Here is a 19,217-nt window from a genome sequence, read left to right as displayed (position 1 = left end):
TTGGAATGTCACATTTAAGAATTTTTGTCAAGTTGAGGTGATTCTGTGTGATATTGGTTACCTGCAACTGTGTATTGGGTTAGCTGATTTAGGAAATTAATGGATGGATAACTGCTTTTATTAGTGAACAAAATACTATAAATGAAAATCAAAAGTATTAGAATATATTTAGACTCAAAGTCGGGATGTCCCGATTGATCTGCTGCCAATCTAAATCAGCTGATTTTTACTAGAAAAGACTTTATTGGTGATTGCTGAATAATAAACAATAGGTTTGTTATCTTAAAAATCAAATTTGTGTATTTTTACTTGTAAACTTTTAAGCTTGTTAGTCATGTATCTTCTTAATGAATATCTTACGAACATTTGATAAATTTGCAGCTTTTTAAAAAAGTGTGTACTGTGTGTGTTATTTGTAAATATTGCATAATTAAAATGGTAATCCATACCTATACTTACACCTCAAGAATTAGTAACATGCAAGTGGTACAAAAAAAAAAACAGACAAACACACAAAAAAAAACACCTGTATAAATATAGTAAATGCTTACTTTAACAACAAAAAAGCTGTAGTGGAATTATTGATTAAAAATATTGAAATTACAAGTGCATGAGTAGTCACATTTAAGCAGTGTTTAACTACTAATTTCAATTAACTGAATCAATATGTGAGAATACATACAATAAATATATATATATATATATATATATATATATATATATATATATATATATAATATATATATAGGGCGGCACGGTGGCGCAGTGGGTAGCGCTGCTGCCTCGCAGTTGGGAGATCTGGGGACCTGGGTTCGCTTCCCGGGTCCGCCCTGCGTGGAGTTTGCATGTTCTCCCCCGTGTCTGCGTGGGTTTCCTCCGGGTGCTCCGGTTTCCCTCCCACAGTCCAAAGACATGCAGGTTAGGTGGATTGGCGATTCTAAATTGGCCCTAGTGTGTGCTTGGTGTGTGGGTGTGTTTGTGTGTGTCCTGCGGTGGATTGGCACCCTGCCCAGGATTGGTTCCCTGCCTTGTGCCCTGTGTTGGCTGGGATTGGATCCAGCAGACCCCCGTGACCCTGTGTTCGGATTCAGTGGGTTGGAAGATGGATGGATGGATATATATATATATATATATATATATATATATATATTTTTTTTTTTTTTTTTTTTTTTTTTGTAGACATATGGTGAAAACATCTTTTTTTATTTAAGGTTTCCTTCAGATAATATGGCAGCTTGTATTCATGAGAAGCATTTTACTTTCTTTTATGCCATATGTATTATGGATAAATACTTTCTGCATATATTTTATTAGTTAAATTAGTATTTTAAGGTATTTTTTATTTTAGTATTTTTATGGTCACTGGACAATAAGCCTACAGGATTCCATTTTGTCAATAAAAACACCTGTGATCTATAGTGTGGTATTTTTATAGTTAAAGTTGACACTTTAAGAGGAGCTACAGTGGTGTGAAAAACTATTGGCCCCCTTCCTGATTTCTTATTCTTTTGCATGTTTGTCACACAAAATGTTTCTGATCATCAAACACATTTAACCATTAGTCAAATATAACACAAGTAAACACAAAATGCAGTTTGTAAATGGTGGTTTTTATTATTTAGGGAGAAAAAAAAATCCAAACCTACATGGCCCTGTGTGAAAAAGTAATTGCCACCTGAACCTAATAACTGGTTGGGCCACCCTTAGCAGAAATAACTGCAATCAAGCGTTTGCGATAACTTGCAATGAGTCTTTCACAGCGCTCTGGAGAATTTTGGCCCACTCATCTTTGCAAAACTGTTGTAATTCAGCTTTATTTGAGGGTTTTCTAGCATGAACCCGCCTTTTTAAGGTCATGCCATAGCATCTCAATTGGATTCAGGTCAGGACTTTGACTAGGCCACTCCAAAGTCTTCATTTTGTTTTTCTTCAGCCATTCAGAGGTGGATTTTCTGGTGTGTTTTGGGTCATTGTCCTGTTGCAGCACCCAAGATCGCTTCAGCTTGAGTTTGACGAACAGATGGCCGGACATTCTCCTACAGGATTTTTTGGTAGACAGTAGAATTCATGGTTCCATCTATCACAGCAAGCCTTCCAGGTCCTGAAGCAGCAAAACAACCCCAGACCATCACACTACCAACCACCATATTTTACTGTTGGTATGATGTTCTTTTTCTGAAATGCTGTGTTCCTTTTACGCCAGATGTAACGGGACATTTGCCTTCCAAAAAGTTCAACTTTTGTCTCATCAGTCCACAAGGTATTTTCCCAAAAGTCTTGGCAATCATTGAGTCCACAAGGTATTTTCCCAAAAGTCTTGGCAATCATTGAGATGTTTCTTAGCAAAATTGAGACGAGCCCTAATGTTCTTTTTGCTTAACAGTGGTTTGCGTCTTGGACATCTGCCATGCAGGCCGTTTTTGCCCAGTCTCTTTCTTATGGTGGAGTTGTGAACACTGACCTTAATTGAGGCAAGTGAGGCCTGCAGTTCTTTAGACGTTGTCCTGGGGTCTTTTGTGATCTCTCGGATGAGTCGTCTCTGCGCTCTTGGGGTAATTTTGGTTGGCCGGCCACTCCTGGGAAGGTTCACCACTGTTCCATGTTTTTGCCATTTGTGGATAATGGCTCTCACTGTGGTTCGCTGGAGTCCCAAAGCTTTAGAAATGGCTTTATAACCTTTACCAGACTGATAGATCTCAATTACTTCTGTTCTCATTTGTTCCTGAATTTCTTTGGATCTTGGCATGATGTCTAGCTTTTGAGGTGCTTTTGGTCTACTTCTCTGTGTCAGCAGCTCCTATTTAAGTGATTTCTTGATTGAAACAGGTGTGGCAGTAATCAGGCCTGGGGGTGGCTACGGAAATTGAACTCAGGTGTGATACACCACAGTTAGGTTATTTTTTAACAAGGGGGCAATTACTTTTTCACACAGGGCCATGTAGGTTTGGATTTTTTTTTCTCCCTAAATAATAAAAAACCATCATTTAAAAACTGCATTTTGTGTTTACTTGTGTTATATTTGACTAATGGTTAAATGTGTTTTGATGATCAGAAACATTTTGTGTGACAAACATGCAAAAGAATAAGAAGTCAGGAAGGGGGCAAATAGTTTTTCCACACCACTGTATTTGTAAAGACATCTTTTAGTTTGTTTACTTGGTTATTTTGTTTAAAAATAAACAAATGAAAAACAATGCTGCCAAAGTGGAATTGTGATAAGAGCCATCTCAAAATATTTTTTAGTTTGTTTACTTAGTTATGTTGTTAAAAAATTAAGAATCAGCTTTGATGCAGGCAATGTATTCCTAATGCGCTGCAGAGCCTATTCAGTTGTCAAGCATATACATTAGATTGATTTTAATAACTTTTATATACTTGGAGTTGGTACTGTGCAAATGTATTATCTAGTAAAATACAAGTTTGGAACGGGACTTGGTATCAGCAGATATTCAATATTAAATGACTTGAATCAGGACATCCCTAATTCAAGGAATCTATTCCATGTTTTATTGATAATTTGGAATATACAATAGATAGTATGCAAAAGTTTAAAAAAATTCAAAATTTATTGTTAAGTTTGCACAGTACAATGCAATTTTTTTTTTTTACTTACAGTCTAATAACAATAGTATAATAAAAATAATGGACAGTGAATATAACACACTAAATTCAACAGAGGGTTATATTTAAAAACACACACCAGGTATTTTAATGAAGTAATCTGTAGCCTTATGACAAAAAAATGAATCAGAATTTGGTAGTGTGAGTACAGTAGTCCTGACTTTTTGTCAGAACAGAGGATAGAGAAAACTGACTGTGAAATAGCTAAGGTCTTTATTATTATTTGCCTTATTGTGACACTGAGTGTTGTAAATGCCCTAGAAGAGAAAGGCAGCTGTTTACCAGTAATATTCTGAATTGTCTCCATCACCTTTGCAGTTCTAATCTGAGCAGATGCCATACCAGAATGTTATGCAGGGGATTCCACTGTTCATCTTCATAAGTTGGTAAGAATAGACAGAGACAAGTTGGCTTTCTTCAGACAACTGAAGAAGTAAAGGCATTTATGAACATTTTTAAAGATGGCTAAGATATGTTATGTCTACTTTAGGTCATCAGTGAGAGAGATGGAAGAAAACTTAAAACTGCTGACCCTCTCCACAGAATCCCTCCTGATTTCAATGGGAGTGTGATCTGCTTCCTTCTTCTTGAAGTCTAGCTCCTTAGTTTTACTAAAGAGAGATTGTTGTCCTGGCAACACAATAACAGAAAGCAAATCTCTCCTCTGGAAAATCTCATTATTGTTGATAATAAGGCTTATAATGGTGATATCAATACAAATAATGATGAGGTGTTTGAGGATCAGTACATTGCCAATCTGCATGTAATATGATCTTCCAGTTAGAAAGGTAAAAATCCAGAGACCGACACTTAGCCCAAAACTGAAGGGCTTGGTCACAATTCTTGGTGTTAAATGCTGAGCTATTGTCCATATACTATACTCTGCCATACCAGTTTTTTTTTATATTTCCCAGGCTTTCCAGGATTTTAATGAAGTGCTTTACAGACAGGTTGCAGTATCACGCAAAGTAGAGGTGGTCCGGTCTATCTGGAGTATTAAATTTAATTACATTTAAATTTAATGTGTAAAAGTAGTAGTCTCACAAAGTATTTAATAAAAAATAGCACCACTGGTCAGTAATTATTGAGACAGTCCACTTTTGTTTTTTTTGCCTGTATTGGCATAATTTCTGGGGTTTTATTACGCAGATTGGAACTTTAGATTTTCTCAGTGAAGCATTAAATATGCCACTAAAAATTCTTAATAGCTATAGGTTTTTAAAACCTGCCCCAACACTCCATTCTGTCCATCTGCTTTAAGGTTGTGGACTCATTTAAAAATCCTTCTTGCAAATTCCACAGAAACAGGGAAGGCAGAATTATTTAGTGCTGGAAGAACTTTTTTGTAGTGATCATGTAGAAAGCAATACTTTACTCCAGAAGAGGAATTGTTGATGAGACTGGATGAGCCTTTAGTTTGTAATCTTTAGGCATTTGTATTCTCTGCCACTTCTTAAGTGGATCGCATTTACTGCTGTGTCCTGTTTCTAGCTTATCCTGGTATTGACTTTTAGCAACTGTAATTGCTTTCCTGAGCTCTTAGCTGCACTAAAATGTATGTAAAGGAAAGACCAAATGATAAGAGTGAACCAGAAAACTAAATAGCTTCCTACCACTGTCTAAAGGCATGCTGTTAACTTTAATGGTAACTCTAAACTGGCACCACGTGATTGTGTTGTTTGTGTCATCCAAATGGCTGACATCACAACCAGTGCTGGTTCCTGTCTAGTGCCTGTTAAAGCCAGGATAGACTTCAACAACGACCCAATACACAAAAAATGTGTAAAAATGGTTGTATTGCTTGAGAGTCATAGTTTAAACATTAATATTTCCATACAATATTGAAGTAACGTCTTTGTTTTGGGTTTAAATGTGGATACCCAGGAAGCTTCAGAATCAGAAATGGAGCATGAGTTTTGGAGTAGGTACTCCAATGTTGAATTAGCTTTTATTTAGAGAAATGGGAATTGTAGTCCTCACTTTGGCATTTGCACAAGCTTGCTGATAAAATGAAGTGGGTGATAATATATATTAAATACCTTTCTTACTGGATCAGTTGTGCAAAATTGACTAAGCTCACTTAGCCACAGTACCTGAGAAGCACTTGATAAATGCTTCTTCTTTGAGCTTCTTTGAACCATGCTCCTTTCAATTTGCTTCCACTGATGGCCTTCATTTGCATAAACAGGGACATCCCACTTCTTAGTGCAGTTGCTGTCAGCGATCTGGTGGAACAGGGGATGTGGTATGTTGGAATGTCCCACTTGCTAAAACCTTATTAGTAACTAATATCAATAAATTAAAAAAATGTGTTGACTAATTTTCTTTTTTGTGCAACATCATCAAAATTTACTCAATTCCATCAAGGCATTTTGAGTTTTTGGAACATTTAGTTTATCTATTGTGTTTTTTTTTTTTTTAACTCTTTAATGTTGATATGTCAAATTGTTCTTTCTTAGTGGATACCTATCCTTTCTTAGTGGATACCTACTTCCCTAGATGTACCATCCTGCAAAATATCATCTTTATTTGTATATTTGTACAGCAAACATGGCATTATTAGTTAGGGATGTTCAACTGGTGGTCTCTGATTGCTTTGTGCTACAACAGCAATAATTTAGCTCACCATGTTTGAATACCGTATATACTTGCAGATAAGTCGGGACTTGATTTTACTGTATAATTTCTGGTATTTTATAATGCCGGTCATATAAGTCGAATGCAGAAAACTCACGCTATTGGTCCAAGAGATTATGATATGCTAGCGCCCACCTGAGAGAGTTACCACAGAACACACTGCCTTTTTTTCTATGTGGGTGCGGCAATGCGCTCTATCAGCGTGTGCTCCTAACCTCTCTCTCTCTCTCTCTCTCTCTCTCTCTCTCTGTTGTGTCTATGTGACCACACTGTAATATCTGAACTGTTCCGAAGCTATGTTTGCACTGTTTTGTGTTTTTTGTATCTCACACCCTCATACACCTTTATCGTAAGAGCATCCCTTATCTACAATGGAGAGTTCGATCAGGAGAAAATATGAAGCTGGTTTTAAATTAAACGTCGTTGAAGCAGTGAAAGAAATTGGTAACTGTGCTGCTGCAACAAAATTCAATTTGTCTGAGAAAGTGATGCGAGATCAGAGGAGCCAAGAAGTTGTAAAAAAAAAAAAAAAAAAAAAAAAAAAATGTAAGGGTCAAATTTTTGAATGGGCGAATAAATCCGGGTCTTATTTTATGATTGATTTTTCGGGTTTCAAGACCCCGACTTATATGTGAGTATATATGGTAAGTGGTAAAATGCTATTCTTTTTGTACTTACATAGCCATGCACTATTTCTTGCACCCTTTGCTGTTCATGAAAGTTGTATAAACCCTAGTTTTGTCATCTGCTTCCTTGCATAATTAAAGGTGAAAAATGCTACTATCACTTAACTGCTTTTCTCCTCTGTTTTGTCTGAGAGTTATATTCTTGTTTGTGAGAACTATTGAGATAGTCGAACACTTACATCAACCAAGGTTCTTATTATTGTCTCACTTGCCGTAAATTGAAAATGTTATAATTTTTTAACACATAAAAAGAGGCCACAGAATTCCAAGAAATTCCAACTAAACCAGGCCTTGGCCTGTGCTATTGACTCTAATGTTGCAACACATACGCCTGTCAATTGATATTCCTGAGATAAGTTGCTTTTGCTAAAGTATTATCTAACAAGAGTGTATTTCTTTTCACAAAATTAATGTTTTGTTTTTTTTTTTTGTTTTTTTTTTTTTTTTTTACAAAAATGCAGAGAATTATGCATTTACGAAAAATAATAGTGTTACAAATTGTGTTTAATCATTACAGTTCTAATGAAACTACCTTTTTTACCTTTGAAATTACCAGTATCAGTATAGCCATTCTTTAGCCCCTATCTAATAAATAGGTTTTTTTTCTGTTATTTAATTTTGAAGACCAGACTGCTTTACAAAGAGAGTAATTGATAAGGGTGATGGTGCTTGTAGAAATTTATAACATATTGTCATTTTTAATACATCTGATTTACAAATTATCACTATTTTGGTATGAAATTTTCGGGATAGAAAATTAGACTATGTGGAGAAAGAAGCTCCAGATCTGACTTGGCTATCAACAGTGCGACTAAATAAACTTGGTGTGTTTTTTTTTTTTTTTTTTTTTTTTTTAATCGTTTTTATTAATTGAAGTGACCACAGATAGGTTCCAAAGGTTGTAATTTGAAACATTCTTGAAAACCAGTTAACACAGGTAGCTTTAAAATACATTGTGAAAATTTTTAAAATCTTAATTTTCCTTTATCAATACAGAACAACGGGAGAAGATAAGTTACTACTATTCGTTTTTATGAATTTAAAGTTTAGTATGCACTTATTCTTTAAAGAAATATTATAAACCAAGACACTGTTCTACCTTATCAGAAGCTAAATAAGTGTGAACTGTCACTTTTGAATTAACAGACATTTTAGCAAAGGAAACAAATTGATAATCCTTAGCCTTTGACTGCATGAAGATTCAAATTTAAGACTTTAAAGTCTAAGATAGCTTCTGTTATTTATGTGATTGCTTGCTAATGACAATGAAGTAACTACTTAGGGTGTAAAACTGTCCTAGTGAGCCATATGGTTCACACAGGGTGCCTAAAGAGAGCATTTTTCTATAAGTGCATTGTTATAATAATCTCTAAAATACAATAAAATAATAAAACATTAAACCTGTACCTCTGTGCTAATACTAAATGTCTGCAATTTCAAATTAGTTTAAAGTGCACTGCTAACATACTGTAGTAGAATGTGTGATAGAATTTAGCCTGTAACTTATTTGACCTGGTCTGCCCTGCCCTCCAGTGGCTAAAAAATACTTTGTTATTCTTTCTTCAACATACGTTTACTGTATTTTGCTGGTGCCACAAAGGAAAAACAATTTTAGCAATAGATCAGGCAGAAAAAGAGAATTCACAGCCACCCAATGTCAGCTACAAATAATTTAGCTGCACTTATTTTGACTGCAGTTTTGATGGTGATTCCTCATAAAGTGTTACAAAGATTCCAGACCACATTCACATTTGATGAAAGCCACGCCTTTTTACTGTAGCTTCGCTAAGTTAAATGTGAAAGAAATGTTGCAGAAAGTATTGTTTCTAAGGCAATTTATTGAGACTTGTGGCTTTGGTTGTTCAGGCATTTCTCTTTAATTTGGAGATTAGCTGTGGCTCCGTGTTTTTGTTACAATAATTTTTTCTTCATAATCCTCCTTTCATGGAATTGCGTACACCGGTATGTGGCCTTTTACCATTTTGATCAGCTAAATCAGAATTCACCTATCATGCAATGTTCAGATTTTGAAAGTTTAGAAATGATTTATCACAATTACAACTTTCATTTTGTTCATTCATATGAATGAATGTACAGTATGTAGAGGGAGAAGTACTGCTCAGATTAAATAGGCTGAAATCAAACAAATCACCAGGACCACATAATGTTTATCTTCATGTTCTTAAGGAGGTTTATGAGTACATACATAAACCATTGTCATATTTGTTACATATTTTAGGAAGTAACTGCCCATTGGGGAAATTCAGAAGGACTGAAGAATAGCAAATATCCTGTTATATAAGGGTAATCGGACAGATACAAGCAACTATAGGCCACGAAGCTTAAGGAGCATCACGGGTAAATTAATGGAAGGAATTATTAAGGAAAAGATTGAGCAACACGTGGCAAGAGCCAGGGGTTTTACTGAACAGTCAGAAGAGGGAGGTCATGTTTCACTAACCAGGAAGCAACAAAAGGATATGATCAAAGCGGAGCATATGATATTTATGTTGTCTTTCAGATGCATTCAATAAAGTGCCACATAAGAGATTGAGTATCAAATCAAAAGAATTGTAAGTTCAAGGTGTAGTGTGTAGATGGTTGCAAAATTGGCTCAGACAAAGGAAGCAGAGGGTTATGGTGCAAGGAACTTTATCAGAATTGCTTGATGTTAAGAGTGGTCAGTCCCACAGGGATCAGTGCTAGGGGTGCTACTAATTTTAATACATATAAATCACGGATTGGCAAATAATCTGGAATCCTTACAGAGGGACTTGGACAGTATATGGGGTTGGGTAGATATTTGGCAGTTGATATTTAATATAAGTAAATGTAAAGAAGGAAGTAAAAATATTAGGTTTGAATACACAATGGGAGGTTTGAAAATCGAAGGTGCACCTTATGAGAAACATTTCAGAGTCGTAATGGACTCATCACTATCAACTGCCAGACAATGTTTGGAAGAAATTAAGAAGGCTAACTGAATGTTAGGTTATGTAGCACAATATGCAGAGTATAGATCCAAGGCGGTTATGCTTAAGATTTATAACACACTGGTGAGGCCTCATCTGGAGTACTATGTGCACTGTTGGTCTCCATATTATAAAACTGACAAAAAGAACAAAGCAACATTAGATAAAGTCCAGAGAAGAACAACTAGGCTGATTCCAGTGCTACAGGGATGAGTTATGAAGAAAGATTAAAAGAGCCAAGCCTTTTCAGTTTAAGCCAAAGGAGATTAAGGGGAAATATGACTGAAGTGTTTGAAATTATGAATAGAATTAGTACAGTGGATTGAGGCTGTTACTTTAAAATGTGTTCAATAAGAACACTGGAACACAGTTGAAAACTTTGTAAGGGTAAATTTTTGCACAAATGTAAGAAAATTTTTCTTCACATGGAGAACCATAGACACATAGAATAAGATACAGGTAAAATTCCATTATAACAAATATCTTTACAACAAAATTTTCTTTACAACGAAGTATTTTTATGGTCCCGACAGCTTCCCCATATGACACGACTCTATAGAAACTCTTTACTACGAAAGTACATTCAGCAGATACTTTCATTACAACGAAGTGCACAAAAGACCTTGAAATGCCAGAATGAATCATCCACAGAGCAGTTAGTTCTGTGGCCGCAGCTCAGTTGTGCACATCGATCCGCAAACAGAAACACTGTAATTTTTTTTTCTTTCTTTGAACTTTCCTCATACTTTTTTTTTTTTGCCTTTTTTGTTTCCTGCGGTTTTCAGTGATACCTTTTACTTATTGCTCGTCAACTTTTGAAAAACATCCATTGGAATTTAACTCATTGTCACCCTACTATAGAAACGGCAGACACGGAAAAATGATAACAGTTCATATTAGAAAAAAAAACCTTGAATTTTTTGCCGGCTCTCGATTGCTGGCAAAAAGAAAAAGACGTTGCCAGTGAATTCGGAATTTCACCATCGACAATGTCAACTTTCTTGAAAGAGAGCAAAAAAAGAAGAAAAATCTCGGGTTACAAACATATTTGTATTGCTGCATTTGACGACGTCAAAAAAGCCGTTGTTATGTGGTTCAGTGATGCTCATTCAAGAAACATTCCTATTAATGCGGAACTCATTCAAGAAAATGTGAGGTTTGTAAACTCTCTTGGGACCTCCCACAACTAGACAGCAAGCCAAAGAGCGTCCCGAAGTGTGATCTCTGTATCTGTAGCGGGCAATAGCAGGCTCACAGATATGCTGCGTCTCTCCACCAAAGTAAACAGAAAAGATCTCGATGGGTGATGCAAGGTTAGGAGCATGTACATTGTAAATACAGATAACAGGATTACTTGATCTCTGACCTGCACGACCCTGCCGGACTGCTGTGTCTGTGTATAGCAGAGTGGCAGATCACGCTATAATAAATAACTGTGCTGTTCCTGTTTCAAGCTGAATAAAGCTGGTTTTGCTAAAGTACTGAGACTCAGCCTCATGTTTTGGGGTGCAAGACAGGGACTTATAGCGCGACCCCGATCTTTATGATTTGCTTCTGTAGCGCTTCACTGCAGCACTGTGAGCATCCTATTGCCCTGCCCCATCAACGGACAAACAATCTTCCACAGACGCTGCAATCGTGCTTCAGGACGCACTTCAGCGTGTCATTCCCGTTGGGTGGGAAGTGGGGGGGTCTCAAAAGAGTTCAGAAACCTCACAATATGAAGAAAAAAAGGATGATTCAGGCTTCTGATTGATAACTGTGCTGCCCACAACATGCTTTCCACATTTAGATATGTTTGCGTTGAATTCCTCCCACCCAATTGCATGACAGCGCTTCAGCCATTGATTTGGGCATCATTCGCACCCTGAAAGTGTATCATCACAAGGAAATGCTGAGAAAAATTCTCCTCAGCATAACTTGTAGACAGGAGGAGATTAAAATTAACACAAAAGAAGCTATTGAAATGATTGCAAACACCTGGATACAAGTTAAAGAAAGCACTATAGTAACAAATACAGAATCTTATTACAACAAAATTTTCGTTACAACGAAATATTTTTTAGGTCCCTGGGAGTTCGTTATAACAGAATTTTACTTGTACTAAGGAGTGTGGTTGATAGTAGAACTGTAGGGCCTTTAAAAATTAGACTCAAAATTATTTTAGAAGAATTAAGTGGATAGGACTGGCGAGCTTTGTTTGGTTGAATGGCCTGTTCTCATTGTTCTAATATTATTTGAACTGAATTCTTCTAAATTGTTCCAATCTTGTATTTATTCTATAAGGCAGCAAAACATTTAAATTAATAGTGGAAAAAATCTTATGGAGGAAGAGGTAAATACTGTGTCCAACACTAATAAAATTAATAAATTTAAAAACTTATTTAGCAATAGATACCCTCCTAAGTGTGAAGTACAGTATATTTTATGTCATATGTTCCTTTGCACAAAACAAAAGTGACCACTGCTGAGGCCTCCTCAAACTAAATGCTCAAATTAGCAGGAAAACAACTAATTAAATAAAGAATCTTATTTAAAGCAAACTTTGTTTTTTATTAAGAATTTCCTTGAAACAACAAATGGCCACTGGGGAAATTGACAGGCCTAATTTTAAGAGTTCCTGACCCAGCAGGCCAGACACAAAGAGAAATGCTGAACTTGTAGTTTGAGAAAAATGACAGCAGTATATTAAAACCATTTAAACCCATAATCTTTGAAGACTAGATCTCACAGTTTGACAGAACAAGTGACATGACTCTCTTTGAAGTGAAGTTTACTTAGCATGACTTATTTGGCTTTAACTTCCATTTTTAATTAAATTATTGAAGCTTTCAGCTTAATTTTCCATGAAGTAAAAAGAGATTGATGATTTTGTTTTCTTTTTTAGGAGGCAGACAGTGGGGAGGAGGAGCGACGGTGTCAGCCCAGGAGGTGGGTTTAACTGTTTTAATATACAGTGTATCAGTTAACCAAACTTTACTTCAATTTTATTTTTCATGATTTAAAACATCCTTGAGAGAATTACAATATTTTAGTACAGTACAACATATAGAGATACATTGTCTTTCACTGGTGAGTTTTATGCCAGTGATTTTATGTTTTTAGAAATAAGCTCTATTATGTTGTGCATAGCTGCAAGTAATTAATTTCAGTGATCAGTATATGTAGATAAAAAGTTAAACCTTAGTACAAAAGTACACACAGACCTCAGAAGAGACTCTTTAATCAATTCTCATTGTCAAGTTACAACAGCATGGACATGAAAGAAAATGCCTTTATCTCTTATGCTGTATATGAGTGCCTGTCCCTATTGATGCATATTGTTAGTTAATACATTGAACACTAAGGATAAGAGGACTTATGGATAAGAGAATACTATTTTTACTTCTACGGGGCTAAATGCTCTTCTCACACAGTCAACACATATATTATTAATTAAGTAAATATTAAAATGTGAATAATGTCTTTTTAAATCCAAGTTTTATCATTTTATTATCTTTAAAAAGATTGGGAGCCTACATTTTTCAGTTAGATTCCACAAAATGACCTTAGTATTGATTGAACTGTTGGCTCATTGCAAAACTAATTTGTATGCTTTTTTCCATAATACCGAAATATAGTACCCACTGATCAGAATGAATTTTTCTCCAGTACTAGGATTCATTGATAAAGTTAAATACTACCACAATGCTTGTGAGTTATTTAAAGGAATACATTATTTATCATATAAGCAGAATGTGTTCATAATTAATCATGATTGAGAATCTTTGCACAAAAAATATTAATTAACACTGATATTTACTATTAATAGTGTGGACTGTTTCTTTTTACTAAGAATGAGAGTCCTGATATACTTCCAACTATTGATAAGACAGAACAGGTTTAGAAAATTGTCCGGTGTATTAATGATGTATTAATGACTGAATTAATAAATGAAGAAGGAAGGTATGGTGTGAAGGGGTATATTGTGAAATGTGTTGGTTTATCTTAAAACTCCTGTGACATACACTAGTTAGTCTAGTGTACTAGTTACTGATTGTATGGAAGTTTTATTGTTCTTCACATTTTTAAACATGTCCATATGAATGAGAAAAGATACAGGAATATAAAATTTTCGATGGTAAATGCAGAAAATGAAGGAATTCAGAGTGTAACATAATGGCAAAGTATTTAAAACTGAGGGCTCACAAGTCTAGCGACCTTGGTTTGATTCTTACCTTTGTCACTGCTTGTTGCTGAGTTTATATTTACTCCTGATGTGTGCATTTGATTTTTTTTAGATATTGTAGTTTTCTCCCACATGCATTTTTTTGGCAACACCAAATTTATCGAGGGTGGATGGTTTAATAGTGAATGTATTATATTAATGGATTAGAATTGTATTTAGTATTGCATCTTACTATGAGGGTATGTGTGTGCTAGACCATCAATTATGTTGTCTGTTTTTTTTTTTCAGAATTTACTGTCTTAATCTTCTTTATTTATTTATCTGGTTTGTACAATACTATATACTGTATATTCTGCCGTTCTTTATTATATTCTGTAAGTGCCTTGAGCATGGGAAAGGCGCTATATAAATAAAATGTATTATTATTATTTTATTATTATCCTCATGAGTCCTTTGACCCTATAAATGGGAAAATGGTTGTAGAAAAGGATGGATTACCCAAAAGACAGGGTATTTATAGACAGAATTAAAGGGTGTAATGGGACATTTTATTAAAAATAAAAAGGAAAAGTGCTGTGGTGATCCTGGGTACTGAACTTACCATTTTTGATATTTAGTAGGTGCACATAATAAGGCATACACTACCAGCCTGTAGATACAGATCTTGTAATTACCCAAAGATGTTTTGGCTAAGATCAGCGATTTGGAACTGGACAATTGGAGGCAGTGCTAGATCTTAAAAGTAGGTCACATCCTTCTTTGCGGAAAACAGGATTGGAGAGCCTGCTTGTACACTGAAGTGAACACACTTTTATCATGCCAAGACTTGAATGAAGAAAGAATATGAGCTGTGATGTGCAAGTCATGTGATGTGGAGGAATGTACTGTGAGTTCAACACACATACTTAAGCCTGTTTATTTGGATATGTTGTCTCTCCAAATATGTCTTCTGGCTTTCTGGAAATACAGGCACCTCATGTTCATCTGTGATCCCATTACATCAGTCATCTGACTGACTTCACATCTGGACCACGGAAAGCATGGCCAGGCTCCTTAAGAATTCTTGTGATGTTTTCTGAATCCACTATTTTCTTTTTTTATCTGAGAAAATTAAACACCTGGACAAAATGAAGCATAATACTGGGGCTTTTATTTAGTAAATAACCAAAAGGCAATCAATCTGTATAATTAAGAGGTTTCTCTTAATTGAAAGAATGTGATAACAACTAGAAATATGTTAATGCATGCTTAAAGGGAGAATCATTTTAATGTTGCTTGTTTATTTAATTTATAATTACTTTTAGTCTGTATTTAACATGTAATGTGTCATACATACAGTACACTTTAACTATCCATCTGTCAATTGAATAGTTGAAACTCCTTTTATCTGTAAAAGATATGGTATACATAAAGTAACTTAACCATCATCTTGATTTTTTCCTCTTATCATTTTATATATAAAGTAGTGAGAAAGATAAAGATGGGCACCAGTGGGGAATTCCGCTGGCTGCTAGTTAGATGACACAACAGGAAGTCCCCTTGCCTTTCAGGAGTCAGAGCTGTGGTCAAAGATTGATCCCAGGGAGAAAGTCTTATGTTAACTATTCAGACTTGTAATACCTGTGTTTGAAATTGAAGGTATGCGCAATTACAGTAGAAGTCATGTCATGAAGAGGTAAAAATTAGGTGCAATACAGACACACCCACATTCTTTTTTTTTTTTTTTGATATTTATTAATTTTTATTGTAATCATTCCATACAAATAGATCAATTTATAACCAAACAAAATTGAAGACAAATCAATCCCCACCCCTGAGAAGGAGAGCTTAGCTAAAGGAGAATTGCTTAGGTGTTTTTAATAAGACAACAATAAGCAAAAGAAAGGGAGAAATAAATATATATGTAAATAAGAGATGGGGCAGGGTATTAAATGCGGTAATATTATTTTAGAATTTCTGTTATTCTAAAATAATATTGATCAGATCCTGCCAGGTTTTGAAAAAATTTGTACAGATCCTCTAACTGAGAATTTGATTTTTTCCAATTTCAAATAATATAAAACATCGGTTTCCCACTGACTTATCAGAGGAGAATTAGGATTCTTCCAATTTAACAGAATACGTCTGCGTGCCAAAAGTGTAGTGAATGCAATCACCGTTTGCTTGTCCTTCTCCACTTCAAGTCCGTCTGGAAGAACACCGAACACAGCTGTTAATAGGTTAGGAGGGATTGTGACCCCAAGGCTGTCTGAAAGGCACTTAAAAATTTTGGTCCAAAATGATGTTAATTTGGTTCAGGCCCAGAACATGTGACCCAGTGAGGCAGGAGCTTGGTTGCAGCATTCGCAGGTTGGATCTTGCCCTGGAAACATTTTGGACAGTTTTAAGCGAGACAGATGAGCTCGATACATAATTTTTAGTTGAATACTTCTATGCTTTGCGCATATAGAGCTTGAGTGAATTCTTTGCTTTGCTACCTTCCACTCCTTTTCTGATATAGTGATTAAGAGATCTTCTTCCCAATGTCCTCTTGGATCTTTGAAAGGTAGGGACTCTAATAGGATTTTATATAATGCGGAAATGTTGTTTAATTCCTCGAAATTGAGCAGTATTTTTTCCAGCATTGTGGAGGGTGCAAAGTGGGGGAAATCGGGCAATTTCTGTTTGACAAAATTTCTAATTTGAAGGTAGTGAAAGAAATGTAGCTGGGAGGTTGAATTTTGAACGTAATTGTTCAAAAGATGTAAATATGTTGTCTATATAAAGATCTCTGAGCATTTTAATCCCAAAACTTTTCCAGGTATTAAAAACTGGATATGTTTGCGATGGTTGAAAGAGGTGATTCTCTTGCAGAGGTGCCACGGATAAAAGATTTTCCATCTTAAAATGCTTTCTAATTTGGTTCCATATTCTAAGTGAGTAACGCACAATTGGGTTATAAGTATATTTGCGATAACTTGCATTTATCGGAGAGCAGAGCAGGGAGTATATAGAAGTACTACAGGATTTTACTTCCATTGCGGACCAAGCCTGTGTATGTTCATTTATTTGTGTCCAGGTTTTTATGGCTTGTATGTTTGCTGCCCAGTAATAAAACTGAAAATTAGGTAAAGCCATGCCACCTTCTGCCTGAGGTCTTTGTAGGGTTGCTCTTCGGATACGTGGGTGTTTTGAGTTCCAAATGAAAGAGGTTATTGTTGAATCTAACTGTTTAAAAAATGATTTATTGATATATATTGGAATGGTTTGAAATAAAAAAAGAAGTTTAGGAAGGATATTCATCTTAACAACGTTAATTCTTCCGGCTAGAGTGAGATGAAGGGTTGACCATCTGTCTAGGTGTTGCTTAATTTTTTCCATACAGACGGCAAAATTTTGTTGATAAAGAGCTTTATGTTTACTTGTGATATTTACCCCCAGGTATTTAAACTGATCTGCTATGGTAAAAGGTAGGGTGTCCAATCTAATTTTATATGCTTGTGAATTCACTGGAAAGAGTATACTTTTATTCAGATTAATTTTAAGACCAGATATCTTTTGAAATTCTGTTAGTGCTGTTAGAACTGCAGGGACGATGTTTTCTGGGTCTGATATATACAAAACCATATCATCTGCATATAGAGAAATTTTCTGTTCCAGTCCTTTTCTGACAATCCCCTTTATCTGATAAGAATTTTGGCAGTGAACCGCCAGTGGTTCAATAGCGATTGCAAACAGCAGTGGCGACAAGGGACATCCTTGTCTGGTGCCACGTTCTAGCTTAAAGTAGTCTGAGCAAATGTTATTAATACAAACTGAAGCTTCTGGATTGGTATACAGTAGTTTGATCCATGCACAAATATTCGGGCCAAACCCAAATTTCTCCAATGCAGTGAAAAGGTAGTTCCATTCAATCATATCAAATGTTTTTTCTGTGTCTAATGATAGTAATATCTCTGGGGTGTTTGATTTTGCTGGTGAATATATAACATTAATACAAGCGTCGGAGATTGGAAGATAGATGTCGGCCTTTAATAAATCCAGTTTGATCCTGTGATATTACCGAGGGCAGCACTTTCTCCATCCTTCTAGCTAGAATTTTTGAGAGTATCTTAACATCATTATTCAGGAGTGAAATTGGTCTGTATGATGCACATTGTAACAAGTCCTTATTTTGTTTAGGAAAGACGGTGATTAATGCTTGTCAAAATGTTTGAGGTAGTATTTGGTTGTCTCTAGCTTCTGTAAATGTTGCCAATAAGAGGGGAGCTAGCTGAGTGGAGAATTTCTTATAAAATTCTACGGGGTAACCATCAGGGCCTGCTGACACACCCACATTCTACAAAAATTATTTCCTTATAATACACTGGCTTAACATGTTTTAGTAAGTGCTTTTCTAGTTTTAAGATTTTTTTTTGGTTTTTGCTTTTCACCATTTTGTAATTTTAGTTTTTATTTAGTTTTAGACTTTTTTTAGCAATTAACTTTTAATTTTTGTCACATTTTATTAGTTTTGTATTACTCAGTCCACATACACATGGGGAGAAAAGCAAACTCCACACAGACACTGACCAGGTTAGCAATCAAACCTAAACTCATGCCACAAAGTAATAATAATATATTTTTTATGTAGTGCCTTTCCCATGCTCAAAGCACTTCACATATAGTCAAAGGCGTACAATAGGAATAAAAGCAAGGATTACACTAATACAAGCTTATATCAAATATTAAACACCAAATAACAGATAAATAGGGCAGCATGGTGGCGCAGTGGTAGCGCTGCTGCCTCGCAGTTAGGAGACCCGGGTTCGCTTCCCTGGTCCTCCCTGCGTGGCGTTTGCATGTTCTCCCCGTGTCTGCGTGGGTTTCCTCCGGGTGCTCTGGTTTCCTCCCACAGTCCAAAGACATGCAGGTTAGGTGGATTGGCGATTCTAAATTGGTCCTAGTGTGTGCTTGGTGTGTTTGTGTGTGTCCTACGGTGGGTTGGCACCCTGCCCGGGATTGGTTCTTGCCTTGTGCCCTGTGTTGGCTGGGATTGGCTCCAGCAGACTCCCGTGACCCTGTGTTCGGATTCAGCGGTTTGGAAAATGGATGGATGGATAACAGATAAATATTGGAAAGTCAACGTTTTAAATTAGATTTAAAAAGATGGAA

At 35.7% G+C, this 19,217-nt stretch overlaps 1 protein-coding gene across 1 annotated transcript in view; it reads left to right on the top strand.

Moving 5' to 3' along the window:
* Positions 1 to 19,217, top strand: part of LOC114655580 (protein phosphatase Slingshot homolog 2-like) — a 120,952-nt gene that overhangs the window by 37,585 nt on the left and 64,150 nt on the right. The window contains exon 2 of the mRNA XM_028806676.2: positions 12,804 to 12,847. Coding sequence (XP_028662509.1) covers positions 12,804 to 12,847 — 44 coding nt within the window. The remainder of the gene's footprint in view (positions 1 to 12,803; positions 12,848 to 19,217) is intronic.

Source organism: Erpetoichthys calabaricus, chromosome 8 (genome assembly GCF_900747795.2).
Source record: "Erpetoichthys calabaricus chromosome 8, fErpCal1.3, whole genome shotgun sequence".
Classification (NCBI taxonomy): Eukaryota; Metazoa; Chordata; class Cladistia; order Polypteriformes; family Polypteridae; genus Erpetoichthys; species Erpetoichthys calabaricus.
This window is presented reverse-complemented; position numbering and strand designations above follow the sequence as displayed.